The sequence below is a fragment of the Drosophila ananassae genome, chromosome 3R (assembly GCF_017639315.1).
Source record: "Drosophila ananassae strain 14024-0371.13 chromosome 3R, ASM1763931v2, whole genome shotgun sequence".
NCBI classification, from domain to species: domain Eukaryota; kingdom Metazoa; phylum Arthropoda; class Insecta; order Diptera; family Drosophilidae; genus Drosophila; species Drosophila ananassae.
In genome coordinates, this window is record NC_057930.1 from 24,045,714 (window position 1) to 24,068,169 (window position 22,456).

General features: G+C 43.6%; 2 protein-coding genes across 4 annotated transcripts in view; both read right to left on the reverse strand.

Annotated features, from left to right (window-relative positions):
* Positions 1-5,048, reverse strand: part of LOC6497992 (roundabout homolog 2) — a 38,543-nt gene extending 33,495 nt beyond the window's left edge. For all 3 annotated transcript variants that reach the window (XM_044716027.1, XM_001961816.4, XM_044716026.1), the window contains exon 1: positions 4,492-5,048. In XM_044716027.1, coding sequence (XP_044571962.1) covers positions 4,492-4,609 — 118 coding nt within the window. In that variant the 5' untranslated portion in view covers positions 4,610-5,048. The remainder of the gene's footprint in view (positions 1-4,491) is intronic.
* Positions 5,049-19,497: 14,449 nt separating this feature from the next.
* On the reverse strand, positions 19,498-21,707 carry LOC6497991 (liver carboxylesterase 1). Its single transcript, XM_001961815.4, has 2 exons — positions 20,766-21,707; positions 19,498-20,705 (listed from the first exon to the last, which is right to left on the reverse strand). Exons 1-2 carry the CDS (start codon positions 21,663-21,665, stop codon positions 19,572-19,574), a joined length of 2,034 nt encoding a protein of 677 aa, XP_001961851.1. The 5' UTR covers positions 21,666-21,707; the 3' UTR covers positions 19,498-19,571.
* Positions 21,708-22,456: the final 749 nt, after the last annotated feature.

Below are 22,456 nucleotides of genomic sequence, written 5' to 3' on the forward strand. Positions count from 1 at the left end.
CATCTTCATTAGCACATTAAAATGTCAATGACACTTGGTCCGCGGGTCCGTGGGTCCGCAGGACCTGGTAACCTTTTCGCCAGATGCCTTTGCCTTTCGCGGAAAAGGGTAAGTATTTGAAAAATGCGCGAGAAATGTGAACAAGATGGATGGTCTGGGGGGCGGCCAGGGAGCCATGGAGGTGGAAGTGCCAGACATCATCACTGACCGCATGGCATTCTTTTCTTTTTTTTACCACACTTTTCCCGCCGCCTTTACAGTGCTTTATGATTCCTCGGCGGCGCCACAAAATTGGGGGCGGAAAGGTCTGGAAAATATCAAAGTTGTCATAAAAAATATGCTCGACACTTGTTTACGTCGCCATGTTCGGACACTCTGCTCTAGAAAGGATACAGTGGTCTGGTTGAGATTCAGGATAAGGGTTTATAATAAGGGTTTATAAAATAATAAATATTTATATCTTTAAGTGGATTATAAAATAATAAACTTTGAAATCTTAAAACCCAAAGCACATAATCATATTTCTGTTATAGATTATTATAGCCAATTTCCTATTATAATTTATTTTCAAAAACTAAAACTCATTTTTTGTTGAAAAGTTTTATGAAAATAACCGTGCCTTTTGTTGATGATTTTGTTTCTGGCTCCGGTGGCAGTGTTAATTTTTTCACTTCTTGCATTTTTAATGGCGAACTCAAGCACTTTAAAGTTTTGATGGCCGCCCAGCGCCTTGGCAGCTGCTTCAGCCACGTTTACTATGGCAATTCATTAGGCTCAATTGCCTCGCTTCAAGCGGAGCTCCTTGCTCCTTGTTGCCTGCTCTTAGCTGTTGTTATTTTTATTGCAGTTTTTTGTTAGTGTTCTGCCCGCTGTGCCCTATTGTTGTTGCTGGCCTAGTTCGGGGCCATAATGAAATGAATTATGTTTTCACATGGTAAACACTCGGAGCTCAGCGGGTAATCGCTGGGTGGATGGGTCGTCGGATGAATTTGTACAGAGAGGATTAGCTTTTATAAGCATTGTACGTTCGTTCGACATCGACGTCGAGCAATCGCTTAATTAACTTAATCAAAATACGGCGATTATGAGTGGCCAGGGAAGCGCCTACGCACACCAGGACATGTCGTCCTTTTGTGCCCATTGTTTGCTTAGTGCGTTTGCCCCACAAACAAATAAACAAACGCACTTGTATCTGCGTGTATTTTCGGACACATCTCTTTTATTTGTATTATGACAGCCGTTCAATTGATGCAGAAATTAATTAAAATTTTCCCATCGCCAGGATGTCAGTATGTGTGTGTGTGTGCGTGAGGGCTTTTGTAATAGGAATATCTGGCTGCATTGTCCTTTGGCCCAAGGCTAAGATAAATTACAATTTGCCAGGATCAACGTTTGTGAATACAAGTGGAAACTGGTAATTGCTTTCCATGGAAATTGTGTGTGCAAATGCAGTAAAAATTCGCTACAAATAGCTGAAGGCATTCAACTCAGAAAACTATATTTATTTTCTTTGTTGCATTACAAACTGGGAGCCACAAAATAAACATTTTGCTTCTATTCCAACACTTTACCCTTTCTGGACTATTTTTCCTTTGTCAATTACTACTGTGCCGAGTAAATATTTCAGCCTCGCCAGTGGCTGTCAATTTGCAAATATTTCTATATTTAATAGACTCGAAATTAATTCCATATTACTTTATTATTTGCCGGTCCAGTCCCTTTACCTTTGGGTGGAAATACCTCGGCCTTTTCAATTAACTTGCGGCCGGCCAAATAATACCTATTCTCCCGAGAAACCCGGCAAAGTCTTAAAGGCAAAGCAAAGGACCTTCTCCTGGCACTCCTGGAACGACTAAAATAATTCAACCCTTTTTCCTTTCTTTTAAAGTAATTTAATGCCTGAGCTGGAAAGGAGGAAACCCCTTTCCCTGCCACACACACACACACATTCCGCAGAGATGTGGAAAGTTCGGCTGTCTGCCATTGATGGCCGCAGGGCCAAGAAAGCAGAAATAGATTCGGAACCAGCAACATGGGGAATATTTCATGGCACTTATCAAAGGCAGCAACAATTTAGGTTAAATACTCATTAATATTCCGGTCTGCAAAACTTTTTTGCGCCCAACTCGGCTCGGCACAGGACTCTCCTGTGTTTTTGCCAAATAAATTTATGCCCTTTGCTGTTGGCCGCCGCCAGGCACGAGCCCCAAAATAAAAGACTAGAGAGTTGAGTCCCTTTCGTTGCTTTTCCCAGCCAAATAAATAAGCACACGCACATGCCCAAGAAACACACACACATTTAGGGATAGGAGGGCCCATACAGATACACCGCTATATGTAGAAATTAATTTTGCTTAGCCCACTTTCTTGGGAGCCGACCAAAAATGAGCGAGAGCCGCCCAACAACTTGCCATGAAAATGATAATTGCCTGGTAACGGAGTCTACCAAATGCATAATTTATAAATTAAGCAAAGTTAAAGAAAGTTGAAACGAAAGTATGGCAAACAACTGGGAGCCGTTATGGCAAGGATATGGCAGCCAAATTGGGCTAAAGGATGTAACAGATATGGCCGAACGAACGAGGCTAAAAGGAAAGCAAGGAAAATTATAAAATCATATTTAATAAACTTCTTGTTTTCAGGAAATTCTGGTAAAGAAAATTAAATATATTCAAAAAAGTAGCAAACTTAAACCTCTGACCTCTGAAGAACTCCAACACGATTCAATTTGCTCAAAGAGAAATCTTTCTGAAAAAGTATTTAATTTTCTTTTATTGGATATACCTTTCACACACACATACACACAGGCAAAAACGCACAGGACACGCTCGCTGGAGCAGCAGCCAAGCCACTAAAATGCCAATATATTTTTTGCTCGAAATTTATTGCATACTTTTGAGCGATCCTGACGAGAGGGAGCGAGTGTCCTGATGCGGGGAGCAGAGCACCGGAGCAGAGACACGCGTGTTGTCGGGATTTATTTATTTACTCCTCCGTATCCTTCATCCTGCAGTGGCGGATTTTGTGCGCTGATAAAAATTTTGACAAGCCAAACGAGCGGTGGGGATAATGGGTAGCCCGGCCCAGAGAGGATGTAACAACAAAATGACAGGATATTATTCAATTGAATTCGTTTACATGCATGAACTACATAATAAAAATGCCCTTAACCAAAAAAGCAGAGTCGAGCGTAAAGAACGCAAATTGAACAGCGGCAAAAGGGAAATGTTTACAAATACATATCCTACAGATACCCCAGGATATACACACACTGTACACTGCTCACTGTATATGTATGTATATGGGGAATATGAAATATTGTATCTTTTGTATCATTTGTGGCCGGGGCCGAAACGTTTTTTGTTGGCCACCATTTACATATTCATTTTGTTCGCTCATGGGCTGTGGGTACTCCCTTATTAAATGCGCATATTTTATGCAACAAAAGCGGCCTGAATACTGGCCCTGAGTACTGAGCACTCACTAGTATTCAGGCTCACGACTCGTATTTCGTACTCAGACTTATTTCGGTTAGTTAGCCAGCCCGGGAGGACTGAGTCAGCCTGTTTCTTGCCAACATTTTCCACTAATTTGTTTGCCCGAATATGGGAGAAGGGATCTGGAGCGGGAGACCGGAGACAGGGAACTGCGGAAATTGTTTTGCGTCTGGCGTAAAAGTTTTCCTCATACGGATTCCCATTTGATGGCAACAACTTAATGGTGAGATAAGCAAGAGTTATGAATTATTGTTGGCGAAAGTTTTTCGGTTTGCCGGAGTGGGCCAGACGGGAAAGACAGGAAGTAATCAATGTGTGATCGGGTGTGTGTGTTCTCCAGGAGGATGAAATGCCTTTTAGTTATTTGGAAGTTTTAGCCAATAAATGCAAATCAGGAAATATGATAAGTTGCCTAAATCTGAGATGAGCCAGAAAACTTACCAGACTTATTAAATAGTTGGAAATATGGATAGACTCCAAAAGAGTCCGACACTCTTTTAACCTAAATTTGTACACCTTTATGTTCCCAGGCACACCCAGAGTATCAATAATCCTGCACTCGAGTGCATCCAGGCATGACATCTCTGGGATGCTTCGGAAGCAAGCTGGAGGCTTGCTTGGCCCATTCAGCACCTTCCGGCCATCATCATAAATACTCAGGACTACCAAAACATCTCGGCCAAGTTAAATGCAACTCATTACGAGATCGCATTGCTACACAAATGTCCCATACATTCGCCGGCGAGCACTTCTCTCTGCTGAGCAATTTTCTATGGAATGGAATATTTGCAATTGCAGGCCGAGTGAATTGCACTTGAGGGAAGTCTCCTACCCCGGTTTCGCCCCCCGAATGCCAGCTTGTGGCAGCTGCACAAACAGAGAATGCCGGGCAAACACACACCCAGGATGTTTGGAAGGATGGCAAGCGGAGAAGGGAAATCCCTGGCCAGGGTGGGTTTTTATTCAGTTGGAGCTTGTATTTTTTTGCGCTTACCTTGTGCATGGGTCCACTTGAGCAGGAAAACGATGAATACGAAACGTAAATCCATTTTACAATTTTTTACAGTATTTCGCCTTAAGATAAACTGGCTAAAAAAGCGTTGCAGGAGCATTTATTTGCCCTGTCGGCACACACACAATCACACTTCTGGCCAACACACTCGCTCGCCCACTCGCCCACTGTTAGGGAGGCGAGTGACTCCCGCAGGGATATAGAAATATATATAAATTCTATTCTCGCACACAATCGCCACACAGTTGCAGTTTGTACGTCATTGTGCGGCTTAAACGCTTCCGCTTCCTTTCGGCCAGGCCAGGAACTTCTGGCCAGAGTCTAGCTGCCACATGTTCGTATATCAATTAGCAGGCCTCGAAAAATCGCACTTCGTTTGTTTATGTTTTCAGCCAATTGCCCACGAAGTTGCGTTGGCCAGGCCAACAACACACAGAGCCCTCTGTAAGCTCGGCACGCGCTCACTTTCGACTTGTTAACCGTTGGCGGCAGAAACCAAAACTCAACTGAACGGAGTCCAGCGCCCAGAAGACTGGTCCTTAACAGTCCACAGCAATGTTCGCAAGGGTGGTGAGTACAAGGACTTCGGCGGCACTCGGCTCTTCAAGTTTGTCTGGGGAAATGGTTGCTTTTTCGGAGTAAATTCCTGCAGGGAAAACAGCTGTTTTGTGCGGGGAAAGTTTTGGGGAAAGCTAACGAGAGAGAGTGCCTTTGCCGGGGCTAACTGATAAGGAAACTAAGGATATCATTATGATTTTCTAAAAGAAATAAGATGAAACTGTGACTATTAAATATATTTAAAAATGTTGTCACTACAACTTTGATTTGGCTTCTAAAGAAAAAGCTTAGAGAGGCTCAAAATACTTCAATACTCAAGAAACTTCTTATATCTTATTATATATTTCCTGAAATAAATTGTAAAATATTTCCAACTCCCTTTTTCCTTGTTTTCTAATCCCGGCTAAGTTGTTTATCATCAGGGTCCTGAACATAAACATTTGTTGCTGAATCCAGCCGGCAAAAGTGTTGAGTCTGCGCACTAAATGGAAAGTAATATTTTTCGGAGTTACAACCGAAATTCCTTCGCTCTCGATTTGCTTACAAAAATATTTAGGAGAGTAAGGATAGGAATTTCTTAAGAGAAACCATATACCATTTGAGAGTTACTGAAAGTAACGAGTAGAATTTGAATTTTAATACAGAGCCGTTAAGATTCCGATGCAGATTAAAAATATAAAATAATCTTATGATGAACTTATACAATATAGTTAAAAAAAAGTTTAATTTTTAGAAAGATATAACTTTCAAATTTTGTTAAAAAGGAACTTCCTTATACTTACTTTTCCTTTATAATAAAATAAGAACAAAGAACAAAAACTATGCCTGTCTATTTCTATTACATCTCATTTGATTTACATGACTCCTGGCATATGATTCAAATTCCCCCGCAGTCATTAACCATTTAAGCTTCCTACTAACCCGCATTTGAGGCCAATCTGTCGATTCGAGCCAAACATCAGTGGCATAGTTAATTAGCAGATGAGCTAGTCGCTCACCTGCTCTTTCACCTGTCCCAGCAGAAGCCGTTCGCATGCACCGCAATCGAAATTAGCTCGGTGGCTAGCGGCGGTAGTAGTGCTTCTTGTGCATCTTGTTTCCTTCTTCTTGAAGCCAATCAACTCACCCACCCATCCATCCATCCACCTGCCACTGAGGATCCCATAAACAACAATTAAAATGTTACAAATTGCACATACAAACAAATAGCTTGAAAGGGATGTGTCCTCCTGGTTTCTTTATTCTTCCCCTGATAAGTATTCTCCTGCTGCGGCAGCAGGTCCTTTCTTCCTTTCTTCATTTATTTCCGATTATTACCAGGAGGAAAAAAGCCGGCGAACCAAGGACTGAGGAACCTGGCTCTGAGGTGGATGCTTCAAAATCCATGTTAATTGCTATTTTGCTCCCATTGGCTTTAAAAATCCTTGCAAGGAAACTAACAACCTGGGGGTCAGATTTTCCTGATTTTTCATTCAATCTTGCAGTTGCAGCAGCCAGGACAATAACAACTCTGAGGGAATATCCTTGTTGTTCCCCTAATATACTTTCCTTTTGCTTTTACTCGTGTGAGTAACAGGGGGCAGCGTGAAAGCAAAACCGAAAGAGACGGCCAGACAGATTAAAAAGAGAGGCGGCTAGATGGGGAGAGTGAGATAGAAATTACAGTGTCGACCCAGTAAAGTAAGTTCCGAAGATAAACTGCAATCGAAGGACGTTGACTGAATGATAAATTACACTTGACAATGGCCACACACCCCACTCGGAGGACTTGCTCAGGACGACAGGACAGGCCGGCACGTGTATGTCAGTGTCTGTGTGTGTGTGTGTGTGGGTGTTATTCCGAGTCCTGTCCAGGATTTCATTTTTTCCTGCTACTGCTGCTTGTAATGTTTTTCCTTTGCTCGTTTGTCATAAGTTTACTTTTAATATAAAAGTTTCCTCGCTTTAGAAATGTTGAAAAGTGATCATCGTGATAATTACACGGCCTTAACGATAGGGCTGTTATACAGTGGGACGGAATCAGATGAAATGGGGATGGTTTTTTACTAAAAATAAGTTTTAAGGATGAGATAACTATTTAAAGAGAAAGGAACAACATTCTATCCCCAACATTGTATATTATTTGTTTTTATTTGTTATACTTTAATATGCAACTATGTAGTTTCCATTCCCAGCTTATTTTTCATTAAAAGTTTAATAAGTTTTCACACTCGCTGACACCTTTCCAACCACTGTGGTTGCAGGCGACGTCCATCAGGAGTGCCACAGCCACCGCCACCGCCACCGTCCCCGAAGATTTATGTGCTCATGTGGTCAGAGATAAGGAAAAGCAGCGGAACCCCCCGCCAGGAATTCGCAACTGTTCGTCCTGCTCCTCGGTTTCTTAAGGGCCAGAACCTCGAGTGTGTTTGTCAGCTGGGTGGGAAGGAAGTGCGTGGGTGGGAGAGAGGCTCATGATCCAGGGGGTGGGGTAATTATGATGGTTTGCTGCTCTTGTGGGTGGCAGCTGCTGTTGCTGTTGCTATCGTGGGGCGGCAGGACGAAGACGAAGTGAAAACGAAGAAGCAGTGGCAAACAGAAATAGAAGCGGTAGCCCAGTTTCACTCATTAAGGATATCCGTGCAGGAAAACAATGCCAAGCCCAGCACTCACCCACAAAAGCCGTTACACAGTAGCCGCAGAGGGAGAAAGGACCTCACCCTCTGCACTCCACACCACTCCACTCTCTCACGTAATGCATTTAGTGGCTGCGGTTTTTGAGCTCTGCTAACTCCCAGGCATTGTTTGCTCTTTGGCCTCGCCGCTCGCCCCCAGACAAAACAATACAAATTTATTTTGCTGCCACGCCCCCACACCTAACACTCGCCCAGACACGGGCCAGGGAGGAGCAGGACGCAGATTCCTTTCAACCGAAGCCAAAGCGGCGGCCCAGAACTTGAGCAGTGCACGGAAGTTCCGGTAGAACTCGGGTCTTTCCCCTTTTTTCTCTCTCGAGAAACTTTTCAGCCGGGAATTATATCAAAAAGTTGGGGGTAGTGGTGGTGGGGAGGGGAAGGATGCTGCGGGGGGAAGGAGGATCACAGAGTACCGAGGAATGTATACCCAAAAGTGTTAATTCATTTGCCTTGGCATAATTTTATTCATTCGGGTTTTGCTGTTGAATTAAAAGTTTGGCCAGCAACTGGCATAACAAATTATAAGAAAATTGCTCCGAATAACTGCCGAAATCCATTGAGAATTATTAAGGTAAGTCCCAAAATAAATGCTTAAATATGGAAAATCCTTAAATAGCAATTAGACAGTGGATAGAACTTTTAAGGAAGGACTTGGTCCTTATTTCATATTTATTCCACTGTGACATATTTGATATTTTAAGTCTCAAAGTCTCGACGAATAAAATCAAAAAGTTCATTTAAATGTTCAATACTTCAGACGAATGATCAATGGGAAAATCACTTAGCATAGTCCTGAAAAGGGAGGGAAATGGAAAATGTTTTTCCACTTTCTGGCTCCTAAAGGATGTGGAGAAGAGCTTCTCCAACTTTGAGTTTGATTGATTGCGAGGGAATCGTAATTGAAATGCCGGCGAGCCCTAGACAGGACTACAGGAATCAGAATAGACAGTGACAAAAAGGGAAAGTTTCCAGTCAGCTTTCTCCCCAGTGCCCGGCGGAAGTTGCGCCACCATAACCCGGCTAGACAGCCGGCAGACATCGCCTGTCATTGTGCATCCACAAGATGCATATCTTTGTATCTCTGGCTGGGCGTAAAATCATAAATAAAAGGTAGTGGGAATCCGAGCCGGCATGCAAATGCGAAATCAATCCAAGACTTGACATTAAAAATGCAACAGCATGGGTATCACAATGAAAGCGAAATCTCCACACTGAGACAAATCATAAAAATCCGTATTGGGGGCAATAAAATTGCCAGACATAAAATACATCTAGATTCGAGTGTCCTGGCAACTGGGGGACGGCAGGACGCGCCCGTTGATGTTGCCACTTAGCTGCAACAAATCGTCAAATAAGTGGAAAATATTGCAGGCCACAAAAATTGCTACATCTTATCTCAAGTCCTGCACAGGCAGGAACGGAGAAACCAATTCCGATGACCTCTTTAAATATTAATACGCTCTCCGTGATTGCACTGGGAATTGTGATTGACTTTTTAGACCTGCCCATCCACCCTTATGCAGTTGTCCTTCCTCCGTATCCTTGACATTTGAGCTTCCCCCTCGGCGTTTGAGCGGCTAAATGCACAACCCCCAAAGAAAACATCATAGACAGGAAGGAAGACTCCACTCAGGCGATACCAGTGGTCCCAGGAGATCCTTTTCCTTACGGCCCAAGGACTCAACTTTGCACTTCACAGTGTCTGGAGGGGAGACTCGCAGCTCAGAGTTCAGAGTTCGCCAGAAAAGGTGGCAAAGTTTTTATTTCCGATTGATGGGGGAGGCATTTCGAGTCCCGGCCCGATTCCTCGATCCATCCAATTAAAAACTTGGCTCATTGCACATGCAATATCCGTCCATACCTGTTGGCCACGTTTTCGCGCTGGTTCTCGCCCCGGTTTTGTCAATTAGCGCACTGAATTGTGTCGCAAAAAACACGAGTGCAACCAATTAAATGCAAATTTATTGAAATCAATGCCAAATTAGTTGCCAATAAATGCTCAATAAATGTTTGTTTATTTAAGCAATCAAGGCATGAAGTAAAAGTGTGCTAAATGACGTTTAAATTGTTGTTACCTTCAACTATCGTTCAGTAATACCAATTTCTTAAACCTGACTTCTCAGAGTTAAGCTCTGAAATGTTTAGCTTCAGGACTTCACTCAGGGCCATTAAACGAACACAAGCATTCCCCTAAATGCTGGATCTATGGGATTTATTAAGCCTCTTCTCCTGGTTTATATCTACAAGGAATGTTTTTGCATATTCCATTAGTCCGAGGGTCGTCCGACAGTAACAACAAACATCAACTGTCCCCGCACTCCCGATTCCTGTAACTATTGGGGGCGAAATTCCCATAGACCATAGCCAGTTTTATGCCCACTTAATAGTTTTGTTTTTGTGCTCCGAGTGTGTGGTTTAGATATTTGTGTGCTTGTGATGGGGGCAGGCAAATGACTAACCAGAAATGTGAAGATGGCCTCGGTGTACGGCCCGGGCCCTGCCAAGTGTCTGGTAATTTATGGGACTGAGCGTCAAATGGCAGACGCGGCGGCTACTTGACAAACCCCAAACTCAGCAGCAGAAGCGAGACAAATACCTCTTGATATACTATATAAATGTGTGTCTGAGCTGGTATGTGTTTAGGTTTAAATTATATTAAACTGCCAGCGTGGCATGTGTCCCATTTCAAATGGTGGAGACCCCCAAGTACTTCAAATCCGGACTCGAAATGGCAGCAACAGACCAGGAGGATTTTAGAAATTGTTTCCATAACGCTGGCAAGGACACTTAAAAAAACGTGGCTTTAAAAGATTAACTAAACAATTAAATAGAGACCTGTGAACAAAAAAATATATTAATTTCTGAGTTCTAATCTACTTTAGAACTAGAAGAAATAACATTTATCTGCTACTTAATAGTGCCTTGTTTATATTATTTTGATAATTTATATTTCTTCCATTTGATTTATTTTTTCTATCCAGAAAGCCCCAAGAATCATTTATCATTGCTTCGTTTTCCATTTGGACATTTTTCCTAATCCTGGCCAGAATTTCCATTTAGTGCAATGCAAATGTCAAAAGTTGATGCCAAAAGTTTTCAACACTCTATACCCCAAAGCCCCCAAATGAAAAACTGTGAGTGGGTGGATCTTCTTCCCCCAGCCCTCGCTAGGGGGTGAGAGGGCAGTCTAATTTAAATTGGTTTGTTTTTGTCTGCTGGCATTGCGCTTTTTCCCGGTCTATCTCCCGCTACCGCTTTTGCCAGGTCCCCAGCAATTACGACTGTCGCCCCTTTACTTACCTTCCATTGCGTTTTCTATGGTTTTTTTTTATTCGTCCTGTGACTCGCTTCACTTGGAAAACTTTTTAACGCTCTGGGGATTTTTTTGAAAATATTTTTTTTTGTTTGCGGAAGCTTGCGGGAGTCAGCGGTAAATGGTAGCGTTTACTACCTTTTCGTATATGCTGTCGCACATTTCATTTTTGCTACGTCGAGTGAAATTAAAATGCTTGTTTTCACTTTATGCAAATTCTTTCTTAAAAACGACCAGAAAAAAGAAAAGACAGGATAATAAAAAAATTATAATGGTTCGACTGGTAGAGTACCGTGGAGAAAAAGAGATATAGACATAAGCTATGATACTAAGCTAAGAGGTGGAATTATAAGTAACCTCTTTTTTAAGAAAAATACTCTGGGAATAATGTCATTACTAAGTAATATTTTAATGGAGAATTTAATGTTACACTTCTGATTAATCCACTTATATCCTTTCAACTCAATATCCTCGATAATGAGCCAACCTTAATCCACCATACCCCTCATTATATTTTATTCAATTACAGGGTGAATACAAAAACACAGCAAAGTTACATTGAGTGCCCAAATATACATTGAAACAAAAAGAAACGAAGGACAAAAATAAAAAGCTCGTGCTGCAAATAAAAATGGCGCGTATTTACGTTTGGGAATATGTAAATAAGCGTCCGTTGTATTTATTTTCTTTAGCTTGACGTGGCATCCGGACAAAGGAGGGTCCTGGCCCAGGGTCCTGGTACTGGTACTGGGAACTGGTGGCTGGGTGGAAGGTGTTCGGTTTGCTCAGCTTGCAGGGGGAAGTTTTTGGTGTTCTGGTGTACTCGTGGGGCTTACAAGCTATTAAAATGTCGCTGCAAGTACTTAACTGCTTGATGTTGTCAATTTAAATTAAAACCACTGCCGCAAAAGTTACGCAACCCGACGGAAAGGCAGACTTATAGACAGAATAGCCCCCCCAACCGATACCCGAAAGCTGTGAAGAGTTTGGGGCCAAATGGATATTGCACAGGGGCATGCGTGGATTGACAATAAAGGAGCGTTTTTTGGAAGGGGCAACGAAACTTTTCTTTATGACTGCACTCTCCCAGGACGAGTGCCAGGAAGAGTCGACTGTTCCGCCTTCCAGTCTATATGCTAATGGAGGCCGGATGGGCAAACTGGGAAATTAAAAAGTTGCCGGCTAAGGATCTGAAAATGTCTTGTCATTAGGGAAAGTGGCTTATTACGAAGGTGCCCATTCCATCCCTCTTACCCGTTTCGAAGGAGTTGCAAATGAAAATTTCTAACACTTGACGTAATTGTTTCCGAAAAAGTTTCGACTTCCCACGCATTATCTAATTGAAAGTTTTCCTTCAAGGATGACAGTTCATTTTGTACAAACTTTTCCCATTGTTATGGGAGTTATGATTCTTGGTGGCTTTTCATTCAAGGCATGTGGATTTCCAATTAAATCGCACAACAAATGGCTTATAAAAATCTAAGGCTATCGCCAAATATAAATACATTTTTATGCCGAAAGCAATTTCTAAGAAAAATGAAAATTTCTTCAGACAACCTGCCTTGGCTTCCATCCTGTCAACAACTGTCTACCCGCCTCTTTCTTGCTGGCCAGGACTATGGGCCAGGACTCTTCTTTCTCTCTTTGTGGCGTAATAAGCGATTCGGTTGAAGGCATTTTAGTGCAAACACACACACACACACATTGAAACCTCAAAAACACACACGTAATCACATAAAAGCAGAGCTCGAACGTGCTCTGATTTTGTAAATAATTGCAGTGACGATGTCTCCGCCCCAGGATTTTGTTCGTATTCCGCAAAAACAAGCTCCGGGCGCCAAGTCAACGCCAGAGAAGGCGACGACCAAGCACATGATAATATTAATAATAGTGGTAATAATCATACGCACTGTATGACGGCGTACACATCCATAAAAAAGGAACAAAAGAAGTGCGGAAGAAGTCCCCAGCCTCTTCCTGTTTAATATGATTAATGCTCCGAGCCGAGCAGACTTGGCAAAATATTTACACGTATTCGCGTTTGCCAGGACTGTTGGGGAAACGGAGGGAGTCGTGTTAGGTTCAGGCCCCTTTTCAGCAGTGAGCTTAGCGGGGCTTAGACCTGACAATGTTCAAAGTAGTTCTGAAATGCATTTTCAACGAAATTTCAAAGGAAATTGAGCCAGAGGGTGGCGCGAAAGCTTAACTCATAATAAAAAGGTGCAGTTAAATAAAATTTGAAGAACATCCTTCCTATCTGCCTTTTTCCCCACCCCTGTATGTATTCATCCATATCCTTTCCAGCCGATAAAAAAACCATCCATGAGCCCCAGACACCCCAGCATCCTTACAAAGTTTCCTACGAATTCAATGAACCAAGCAAAATTTGTCTGACAATTAAACAGCTTGAGATGCCAGAAAAAAGTAAGAAAGTGGAATATTTCATTCATTCCACGGCTGGCAAAGCAAAAGTTTATGCATCAAACTTGGGCTGTGTGGCGCCCCAAACTTGTGTAAGCGATGCGATCTGCAACTAAAAAAAACTCCACAAAAAATGCAAAGGAGTAGAAACCAATTGGAAAGTTTTCGCTCCAAAGGGAGATGAGATAGAGCTCTGAAAAAGGTAAATCTGTCTCCATTTTTTGGCCCAAACCCTCGCTTATTCCCAACTCTTTCTGAATTTATGCCTTTTGGCAGCGAAACGGCTGCATCGGGAAAAGTTGAAAGGAAATAGTAATGGCAGCAAAGGTAGTCGCTGCAAATGCAATAGCCCAGAAATTAAAGAATAATATTTTCTTAGGTCCGCCAACGAAATGCAAGCGAGCGTTAACTAAAGCAAAAAAAAAAAAAAAAGTAAAAGATAAACAGAAATTGGCAAGGGCGGTCTAGGAAAAAGGGGGAGGCTACTGCCATCCGGAAGGACTCTTTAAAAACGCATAAATTGTCATTGGATATGCCGAGGGGTGGTAAGTCCCAGTCCCCCACTTCCAGCCACATCTTTAAGTGTTATTCTTTGACAACTAACCCCTGTGAATGGCATTGGGGTTGGAGCCGTAATACGATATGTTTACTTAAGAAGAAAATACGGTTGCTCGAGACAGGTAAAAAGCTTTTGTCAATCAAAACACGGTCTGACAGTTGACAGAGTTTATGTTTTTAAAGGCTGCATAAATAAGCCATAAACGGGATGATCACAGGCATTAACAGTAGCAACAAAAACGGCATAAAACAAAGCAATATTTAAATAACTTGGCTGGAACATAAATCTGCATGCAAACTAAATGACAACATGCGTGGCCCGAACAACAATTGCATCATCAAGTCGTGACGTTTGACAAATGAGCCTTAACCTCCCCCATTTGGCAGAGTAAAATATTGCAAGTACCCCCGACACACACTTGTGCAGGACTCCCACTAGCAGACACTCGAACACTCACACTCAGATACTCAGTGAGTATTCAAGGTACATCGAATGGGTGTAACAAAAGCAAAAAGTCATCAGAGAAGTCCGACATTTGTATTTTGGGGATTCTAGACCTGAAAAAAATAATAGGAGACTTCAAAAATTCTTTCTTTGAATTAATATTATAAAATAATCAAACCCTTATTCATCTTTCTCAATTTAAAGAAAAGTTAATAGCTCCAACAACTTATTTTAAAATAATATGAATAATAAAATATTTATTTATTCAACCTCAACACTGAATCCCATAAAACTGATTCACGCAGCCAACACCAGTTGGGATACTTTTGGTGGCGATGAGGAAAAGTCAGCTCACCTCCATGCCCCCTACATCCTTAGCCAGGACTCATGGCAGAGTCAGCACAAAATTCAGACAGAATCCAGTGCTCTGCAGTCCTGGGTTGCTGTCGCTTTTTATGGCAAATTGTCAGCGCTGTCGTAATTTTTAAGTTAAAAAATTGTTAAAAAATTTTCGTAGCATTCATTACCATGCCACCGACTGCTACGCCTGCCACTCACTCGCTCAGTTCAGTTCTGGTTGAGTTTCGGTTTGGGAGTCGGAGTCAGAGTCGGACTCGGGCCCCACTGTGATGTCTGCGTGTTGCACAATAATTTATTGCCGCACAATTGCAGCTGCCACACATTCCAATGCACTTGGCGCCCTGGCAGCCGCCCAGAGTTGGGGTCTTGGGGGCCGGCAGCCTTTGGATTCCCATCCATATCCCAGTGGCGTGGTGAAATGGAGGCGCATCCCAGTCCACTCCTTGTCAGGGCACCCGCGGCGCTTGTAAAAGCAACTCACATTTGGCGTTGATTTCCAACGGAGGATGCCGGCTTGTCGTGCTGTCATGGCACCGCATCCCCACCCAGGACCTCCCAGGAAAATACCCATTCCTATTACACAAACGTAATGTAATTTTAAATTTATATTCCCGACTAGATTAAGGCACTGCTCTGGCAACGTGCACGGATGCAGGAAAAATGTATATTCTAATGAACTCTTTTACGAGAGGGATTGGAAGGGATAAGTATTTCCTGGAATTCCTTTTAAGAGGAAATAAATGACTAACAATTAATTGTAAGCTATGGAGTATTCAGTTTAAAATTTTAACAATTTCTTACCCAATAGTTCCTCGAAAAATACCCTTTTAAAAGGACAAATATCATGCCAATTTATAGAATTACATTGACTTGCTAAATTGATTTAATACAATTTATATTTCTGTCCATCTCGATCCGAATGTGTCTGCATTACATTTAGCAATAATCAAATGCAAATGTAATTGGATATTTTGCAAACATTGCGCACTCGTAGGTCTACGACTAGAAACTGCTGTCATATACTACAGAGCCATTAGGGTTGGATTCGACTCCATCCCTCTTATGATAGATGGATGGTGGGGGAATGGATTTCCTTTTGATAGAGATTGCGGTCTGACAGTGGCTTTTGCGGTCTGGTGTTCGGCGTCTTTGTCCATTAGAGAGCTTGCGAAAAGTGTCAATTACAACAGATGTCAGAAACAATCAGCCGCGTAAATAAGTCATAAGGCGGCTCCGGCCACACACGTGACATCGGATCAGAGACTCCTTAGCCCAATATCCTATTATACCTGGCCTTCCTTCAATAGTTTACCTATAGAAGGTAATCGATATCCACAAAGAAAACCAAATTGCGTGCGGCTAATTAATGGTTGGATGGGTGACGCGGGAAAAGGTGTCAGATACAAAACAAAGACATCGCGGGTCAAAACTGTTAACAGCCAAATGGTCGGAGGCCCTGGCGTGGTCATTGTGCGTGTGTGAGGCCAATCAATAGCCAAATTATGGTAATCAATTTTAATTAGAGAGTGGGTCTGTAAAAACGCACAGCCCTCGCGCACACACAACGCACAACCCTTCAGGCTAGAGCTTCACTCGCTCCTGTCCAAAACTCAACTGAACTGAAGTGGATTGGAGCTGAATGGACTTCTGAATCTGAATGGACTCGACTGCAATTGACGTAGTCAAAGCGCAGCTCATAATCCCATCATCATTTTGGGGCAACACTGAGCGAAAGGGGGCTTAAAAAGCTCTCTAATTATGTAAGCCAGAAACGACCTTTTCCGCAGTGCATGCAGCACAATTGGCATTGAGTATTGAGCTAGGATTTTTGCTTATGTCAAAATTCCAACAATGGCCAAGTGGTATGCCCGAAATTGAGGCTGACAGCCCTCCTGAGCACGAGCCTTACCCTCGACCATAAATCTGACGGACAGTCCTGCATGCAGAGGGGTGGGGTTCAGAAGCCAATTGAAGCTGAACAATTGCCAGAGGCGTTGGCTTCAAATTCCATTATTTGGATTAGACCAATTGTTGCTTTGAATTCGAAACTCTATGAAATATGAATGAAATTTCTGAAATTTCAATACCAGCACTCAAAGTGGGCTTTCGCAATGAGGCCGTAATGATTCTAGAAGGCTTAATCAATTAGGCCTAAATATAAAAAAACAAAATGATTTATTTTGGGAATAGTTTTCACATTCATGTCTTAAGCTTATCTTTCAAGTTAATTACTCTTACTCCTCTTTCAGGGCCTTTAAATATTATTACTGGTAATACAGTCCTTCTTGGCCATTTCCAAAAATTACAAACCAAATTGTAGCAGAGTCGGAGTCTGTCTTGGTTGCCAATCTGCTCAGGTCAGAGTTGGCAGTGCAGAGCAATTTGAAAAGTACACAACATCGGGCAACTGGAGCAGCTGCTGCTGCCAACTGCTATTAACAGTAAATGACTGGCCTAATTTATGCACCTTGGTCTAATCCACACACACACTAGTGCATAGAGGGGAGAAGGGGGAAATTACAATTGTATTGCAGTCAACATTTCCATTGCCATTTTCCATTTTGGCGGCAAGGGGAGAACATGCCGCAATGCCGTAACTTGATGGAATAGCTAAGCCAAAAACCAGCCACAGACAGGGCTAGAACTCAACTGAAACTAGTGCCCTCTTCTCCTCATTCATCACAGACACTGAGAGAAATATCTATCAAAAATTAAATGATTAGATTATAAGATTGGAAAAATTAAATGCAAGATGTTATAGTCAAACAAAGCTTGCCTTCTCTATAACTTATCTCTCTTTTGAAATATATCCCTTTTCTTATAAGAATAATCTTATATCCTCAGTGTAATAATTTTTTTTGTGTTCCTGCATCTAGAACTGGGGGAAATTGCTTTGCACAATCGAAACGCACGAAATGACAATATAAATCGAGGGGCGGAACTAATTTTGGCAAAAGACTCGAAATAGGCCGGGCACGACCACAAAACCCGAAATGATGATACTTCAAGGGATGGGATGGGCTTTGCCAAAAGTTCTGGAGGATGATGGGAGATGGGGGAGCTACGGCAGAGGGGTGAGCAATTTCAGCTGGTGCCCCCTTGGCCCGAAGTGAAGGTCTGAATTGGCCAAAATTAACGCAACGAGTAGAAAACTTTTTGTATACGGAAATTGCGTAACTACGCATTAATGAAGAAAAATTGCAGTACTGGATCGGCTGGATGGGATGGAAAACTACTAGGAGGGGTAGACCATTGAGAACAGTCAGAAACTTACTGGGGAAAACTTTCGGAAATTGGACGACACTTTAGGCCATAAAGGAGCTCTGATTTATGCCAATTGAAGCTCGTCCAGGTAAACTGCCACATAATGAACTGAAAGTCTGAAATGAATCTCCCCTGTTAGGGGGTGATTATGGAATCTCGTACTGCCAAGGGTGTGTACATGGGATTAGGAGACTCCTTTGATCATCACCGTCATCTAATCATTTATTATTTGCAGACCAGGACCAAGTCGGTTGGTAATTCTTTTATGGCCAGTCATTAAATCCAATGCCGGACAAATGGAGACATCTTCCATTTATGGCCTAGCAGGCTGCTGTCCAGAATACTACAGTTGTCGTTTATCATCTGGTGGCTAATTAATTGTAAAGTTTTTCTCTCCCAACTTTGAAGTCTTTGGCGCCCATTAATATTGTCACAGATGTCATAATTGCTGGGACAACAGTGCGGATGATTAATACATCAAAGTTTTGCAATTGTATTTGCGAAAAGGATCTCTCTTCCTTTCCTTCAAATTTTCGGTTTCTTTCCCCCAAAAGACTCTTTAAAGAATTTTCGGTTTGAGTAACGATTTCAATTTATAAAATTAGTTTTAATAACATTTAATAATATCATCACTTGGCAGCAGGCGGAATACTTTCCGGGATTGGCTTAGACTCCCACTCGCCATAAGCCGGCTTTGGTTTCGGCCCTCGACTTTGGCTCTGACTTGGCTTTAGCATTTTGGGTCATAGTTCAACGCGTACAAGGAATTTGCACAAAGGCACCAAGGCAACCAAGGCTCCGGCTCCCCGGCACAATTTTGAGTTTCATCATCACCAGCACCCCCGCTCCGGATGGGGCTTATGCCCATTGTTTGCACTGTTGCCAGTGCCAACCATCAAGAACATTATGCAAAAGGCTCCCGGGCTAAGATCTGGCCACAAGTTATAAAACTGCCTGGTGGGGACTACCACATCCCATCATCTCCTGGTGGTTGGCTACCCGCCCACCTCCTATCTGACAAATTTCTCTCGCTTTTGTTTCAATTTTGCGCTCCGGAAATTTGCTTATCGCCGCGTTTCAGTTGCGGCTCTCGATTCCAGCGGCGGCCGAGTACAAATGTGGCAAGGGGGGAATGGGCGTGGGATGGCCATGTTTTTAGAGGGGCAGCAAAGTCAATAGGGAGATTAGTGCGGCGAGCATTGAGCCGGCACAGAGCTGTGCTAATTGAGCGACGGGTCATGGCAACAGCTTAAATCAATAGGACCTCCCCAGGCTCATTCCACATGCAACTGGAACGAAAGAGAAACTTTTCCCGGGTTCATGCGACAGTTGAATTAATGATTAAGTTTGCCCCAAATCAAATTCTTAAAGTCCACTATTCAAAGAAAAATAACTATACTTCTATAAACTCTTATTTTCTTTATTAAAATATCTTCTTCAAAAATCATTAAATTTCAATGTAAGGTCCTCACAAAATCCCCAATCCAAGACCACCAGGTCTCTTGCCTTTTGCAGGACTACTTCCACGAGACCCACCTCCACCGCCTCCTCCGACAAGGCCGCCCAAGCCCAAAGTGTTACCCAATCCGCCCACAGTCTGACCCAATCCACCGCCCAGCTGGCCCAGGACGTTGCCCAATCCCTCACAGGTCGTGGAGCTCAAGGGCGAGAGGGAGGCACCCAAAACGGACAATTCGCAGAAACGGAAGTCATTAGAGGTCTCCAGCTTGGTGTCGATCTTTATGAAAGGAGTTGCCTTTCCCGTGACACTCTGGAAAAGGGATGACCCGCTCTTGTTGCCCTTGTCCTTGTCTCTGTTGGCAAACTGAACCAGGAGATCGATGAGGTTGTGGCGCACTTTGAGATCCTCAGAGCTGGTCAGGCGGGTCCCCTCCAGGGGATTCCCAAAAATATCGTTGGCATCGAACATGTAACCTATTTCGTCGCCATGAGCCACTGTCTCCGGCTTGTCATTCGCAGATTCCGAAACAATCGGCAGGCCCCGGAGGAAGTTGATGCCCTTGGACTTGGTGCCATTGTACTCGAAGCTGTACATAAAGGCGGGAGCCAGCTTGGACCAAACCTGGGTGGTCAGGACGGCGGGCAAGTTGAAAAGGACATCCGTCGTGGACTCTACCACCTTCGAGAGAACCTGATCCAAATTGAGGGTTTGTGGCACTTTCCAAACGTCTTGCAGTGTGGGAGTTAAGACACTAGTAAGTCCCGGAAGTTGAGGTTTAGCTATTTCCCCAGTTAGCTTGTCTATTTTAAGAAAACTGGTCAGCTTGTTGAGGGAATCGCTGAGGGAGCCCAGAAACTGCTCCGCCGATCCAAAGACTTTGTCGATTGTTTCCACCGACACCGAGTTGGCCGTCTCGTGTTTCGTGACTCCTGTCAGCAGAGGAATGCCTTTGAAGTTAGAGTCATTGAGCTGTTGCTCTGGCTCTCCAATGATAATACTGGGCAGTCCGCGACCATCGTCCTCCGACTCCACATGCGGCTGGAAGCCCACGTTGCCAGTGAGTCCTTTGACGAGAGCCCTGCCCGCCAAGCGTTCAGTCTGGACTTTGTCATCATTTTGAATGATTTCCACGGCACTTTTCTGGAAAGGATTGAGAGACGAATTAGTTTTTCTCTTATAGTATTATTACTCAAATCTCACCCCCCTCATGCACTTGACAATCTCCAGCTCATTGCCTGTGGGACATCCATTGATCTTGGCCACCTCCTGGACACTCTGGACCGGCTCCTTGTCCATAGCATACTGGGAGAGAGCTGTTCCCGACATGGCCACCACGCCGTGGACATCGCCACCGCTCTTGGCCGACTTGGACATGGACAGATACATGGCACTGGCCGCTCCCGAGCCATGGCCTATGGCCTGGACCTGCTTGGGATTGCCTCCGAAGTAGCTGATGTAGTCGGTGACCCAGCGGAGGGCAGCTGCCAGGTCGAACATGGCCAGGTTTCCGTCGAACTGCTTCGTGCCATCACCTAAAATTCCCAGTGATCCCAGCCGGTACTGGGGAGCCACCACAATGGCGCCCCTCTGGGCCATGGGCGTGGCGTCGTACTGAGCGGCGGAGCCGAAGCGATAGCCGCCCGGATGAATCCACACGAAGACGGGCAGACCCGTGCCCTCATCCGGCATCTGGGGAGTGTAAATATTGAGGAGCAAGCAATCCTCATCTCCGATGATTCTCTGGGGCTGCTGGGGATGCGGTTGGATGCACGGTGGACCGTGACGCGTGGCATTCATATCCCCAGCGAGTCGCTTGTAAACCGGACGGGAATACCGCAGCGGGCCGACCGGGGGCTCGGCGTAGTGGACGCCCAAGAAACTGTATATACCCGTAGTGGGATTCCGGAAGCCCTCCACCCGGGCATCCCGATTGAAGAGACGTGCAAACACCACCGGATCATCGACGGGCGGAGGCTTGGACTGCTTGCCGCCCACAATACGCTTCACTCGCACGTGGGAATCCTCACTTGAGTCACACCTGGCCAAGGTCACCACTAGCAGTAGTAATATCCCGAAGTTCCGCTTCAGCAGCTTTAGCATTTCGCTTCGTTCGATTGTCAACTGGGAACTGAGAAGCAATAGCAGAAGCTGTAATCCAAGCCCCGGCTCAAAACTGAACAGCGAGGCCGGCTACTTTTGCTCAGCTTGGCGATAAACAACAGCAAAAAATAAAATAATAAAAAACAAAAACAAAAAATAAATAAAAATAGCAAATGATAAAAAACGAGATGCGGCGTGCTTGCGTGCTTCTCCAGACTGGATAAGACCATGTTTGGGGGCATGAGAGACTCCTTCATTCTAATCACGTACTTTATGCCAGTTATAGTTCACTGAGTCACTCTGAATTTAGCAGGGTGGGATATTTGAATAACTTTTTAGTGAATAAAAACTGAAGAAAACTTAACAAAACTCAACAAAACTCTCCACATAAAGCCTAAAGTCGTCTTTAGAGTAGACTGGACAGAAAAACCTGTTCATGCAATTCACAGTCCGATTAAGCCCCAAGATTGATGTCTCTGCTCATCTTTTTGATTTGAATGAAGGCAATTAAATCGGAGACAATTCGCTATATTACCTTATTACTTTTGTTCCCAACGTGCTATGTATTTACCCCCCCTGGCCCATCGTTGTAAACTGGTCTGTTTGGTTTTTCCCATCCATACTATTGTTTTTGCTTCCGATGTTGCAGTTCGCAGAAATTCGATTGCATGAGCAAAATAATAATGAGACTTTAAAGACGACATTGGGCATTGTCTGTGTGAATTGGCTGAAAAGTTCAAAACACTCAGTGCCATATTTTACAGCTGTGCGGCACTATCTTTTTGCCCAGA

Coding starts and splice junctions, on each gene's coding strand:
- LOC6497991 (XM_001961815.4), bottom strand. CDS start 21,665: ATGCTAAAGCTGCTGAAGCGGAACTTCGGGATATTACTACTGCTAGTG. Junction 20,706..20,765: donor TTGTCAAGTGCATGAGGGGG/GTGAGATTTGAG, acceptor AATCCTTTCCAG/AAAAGTGCCGTGGAAATCAT.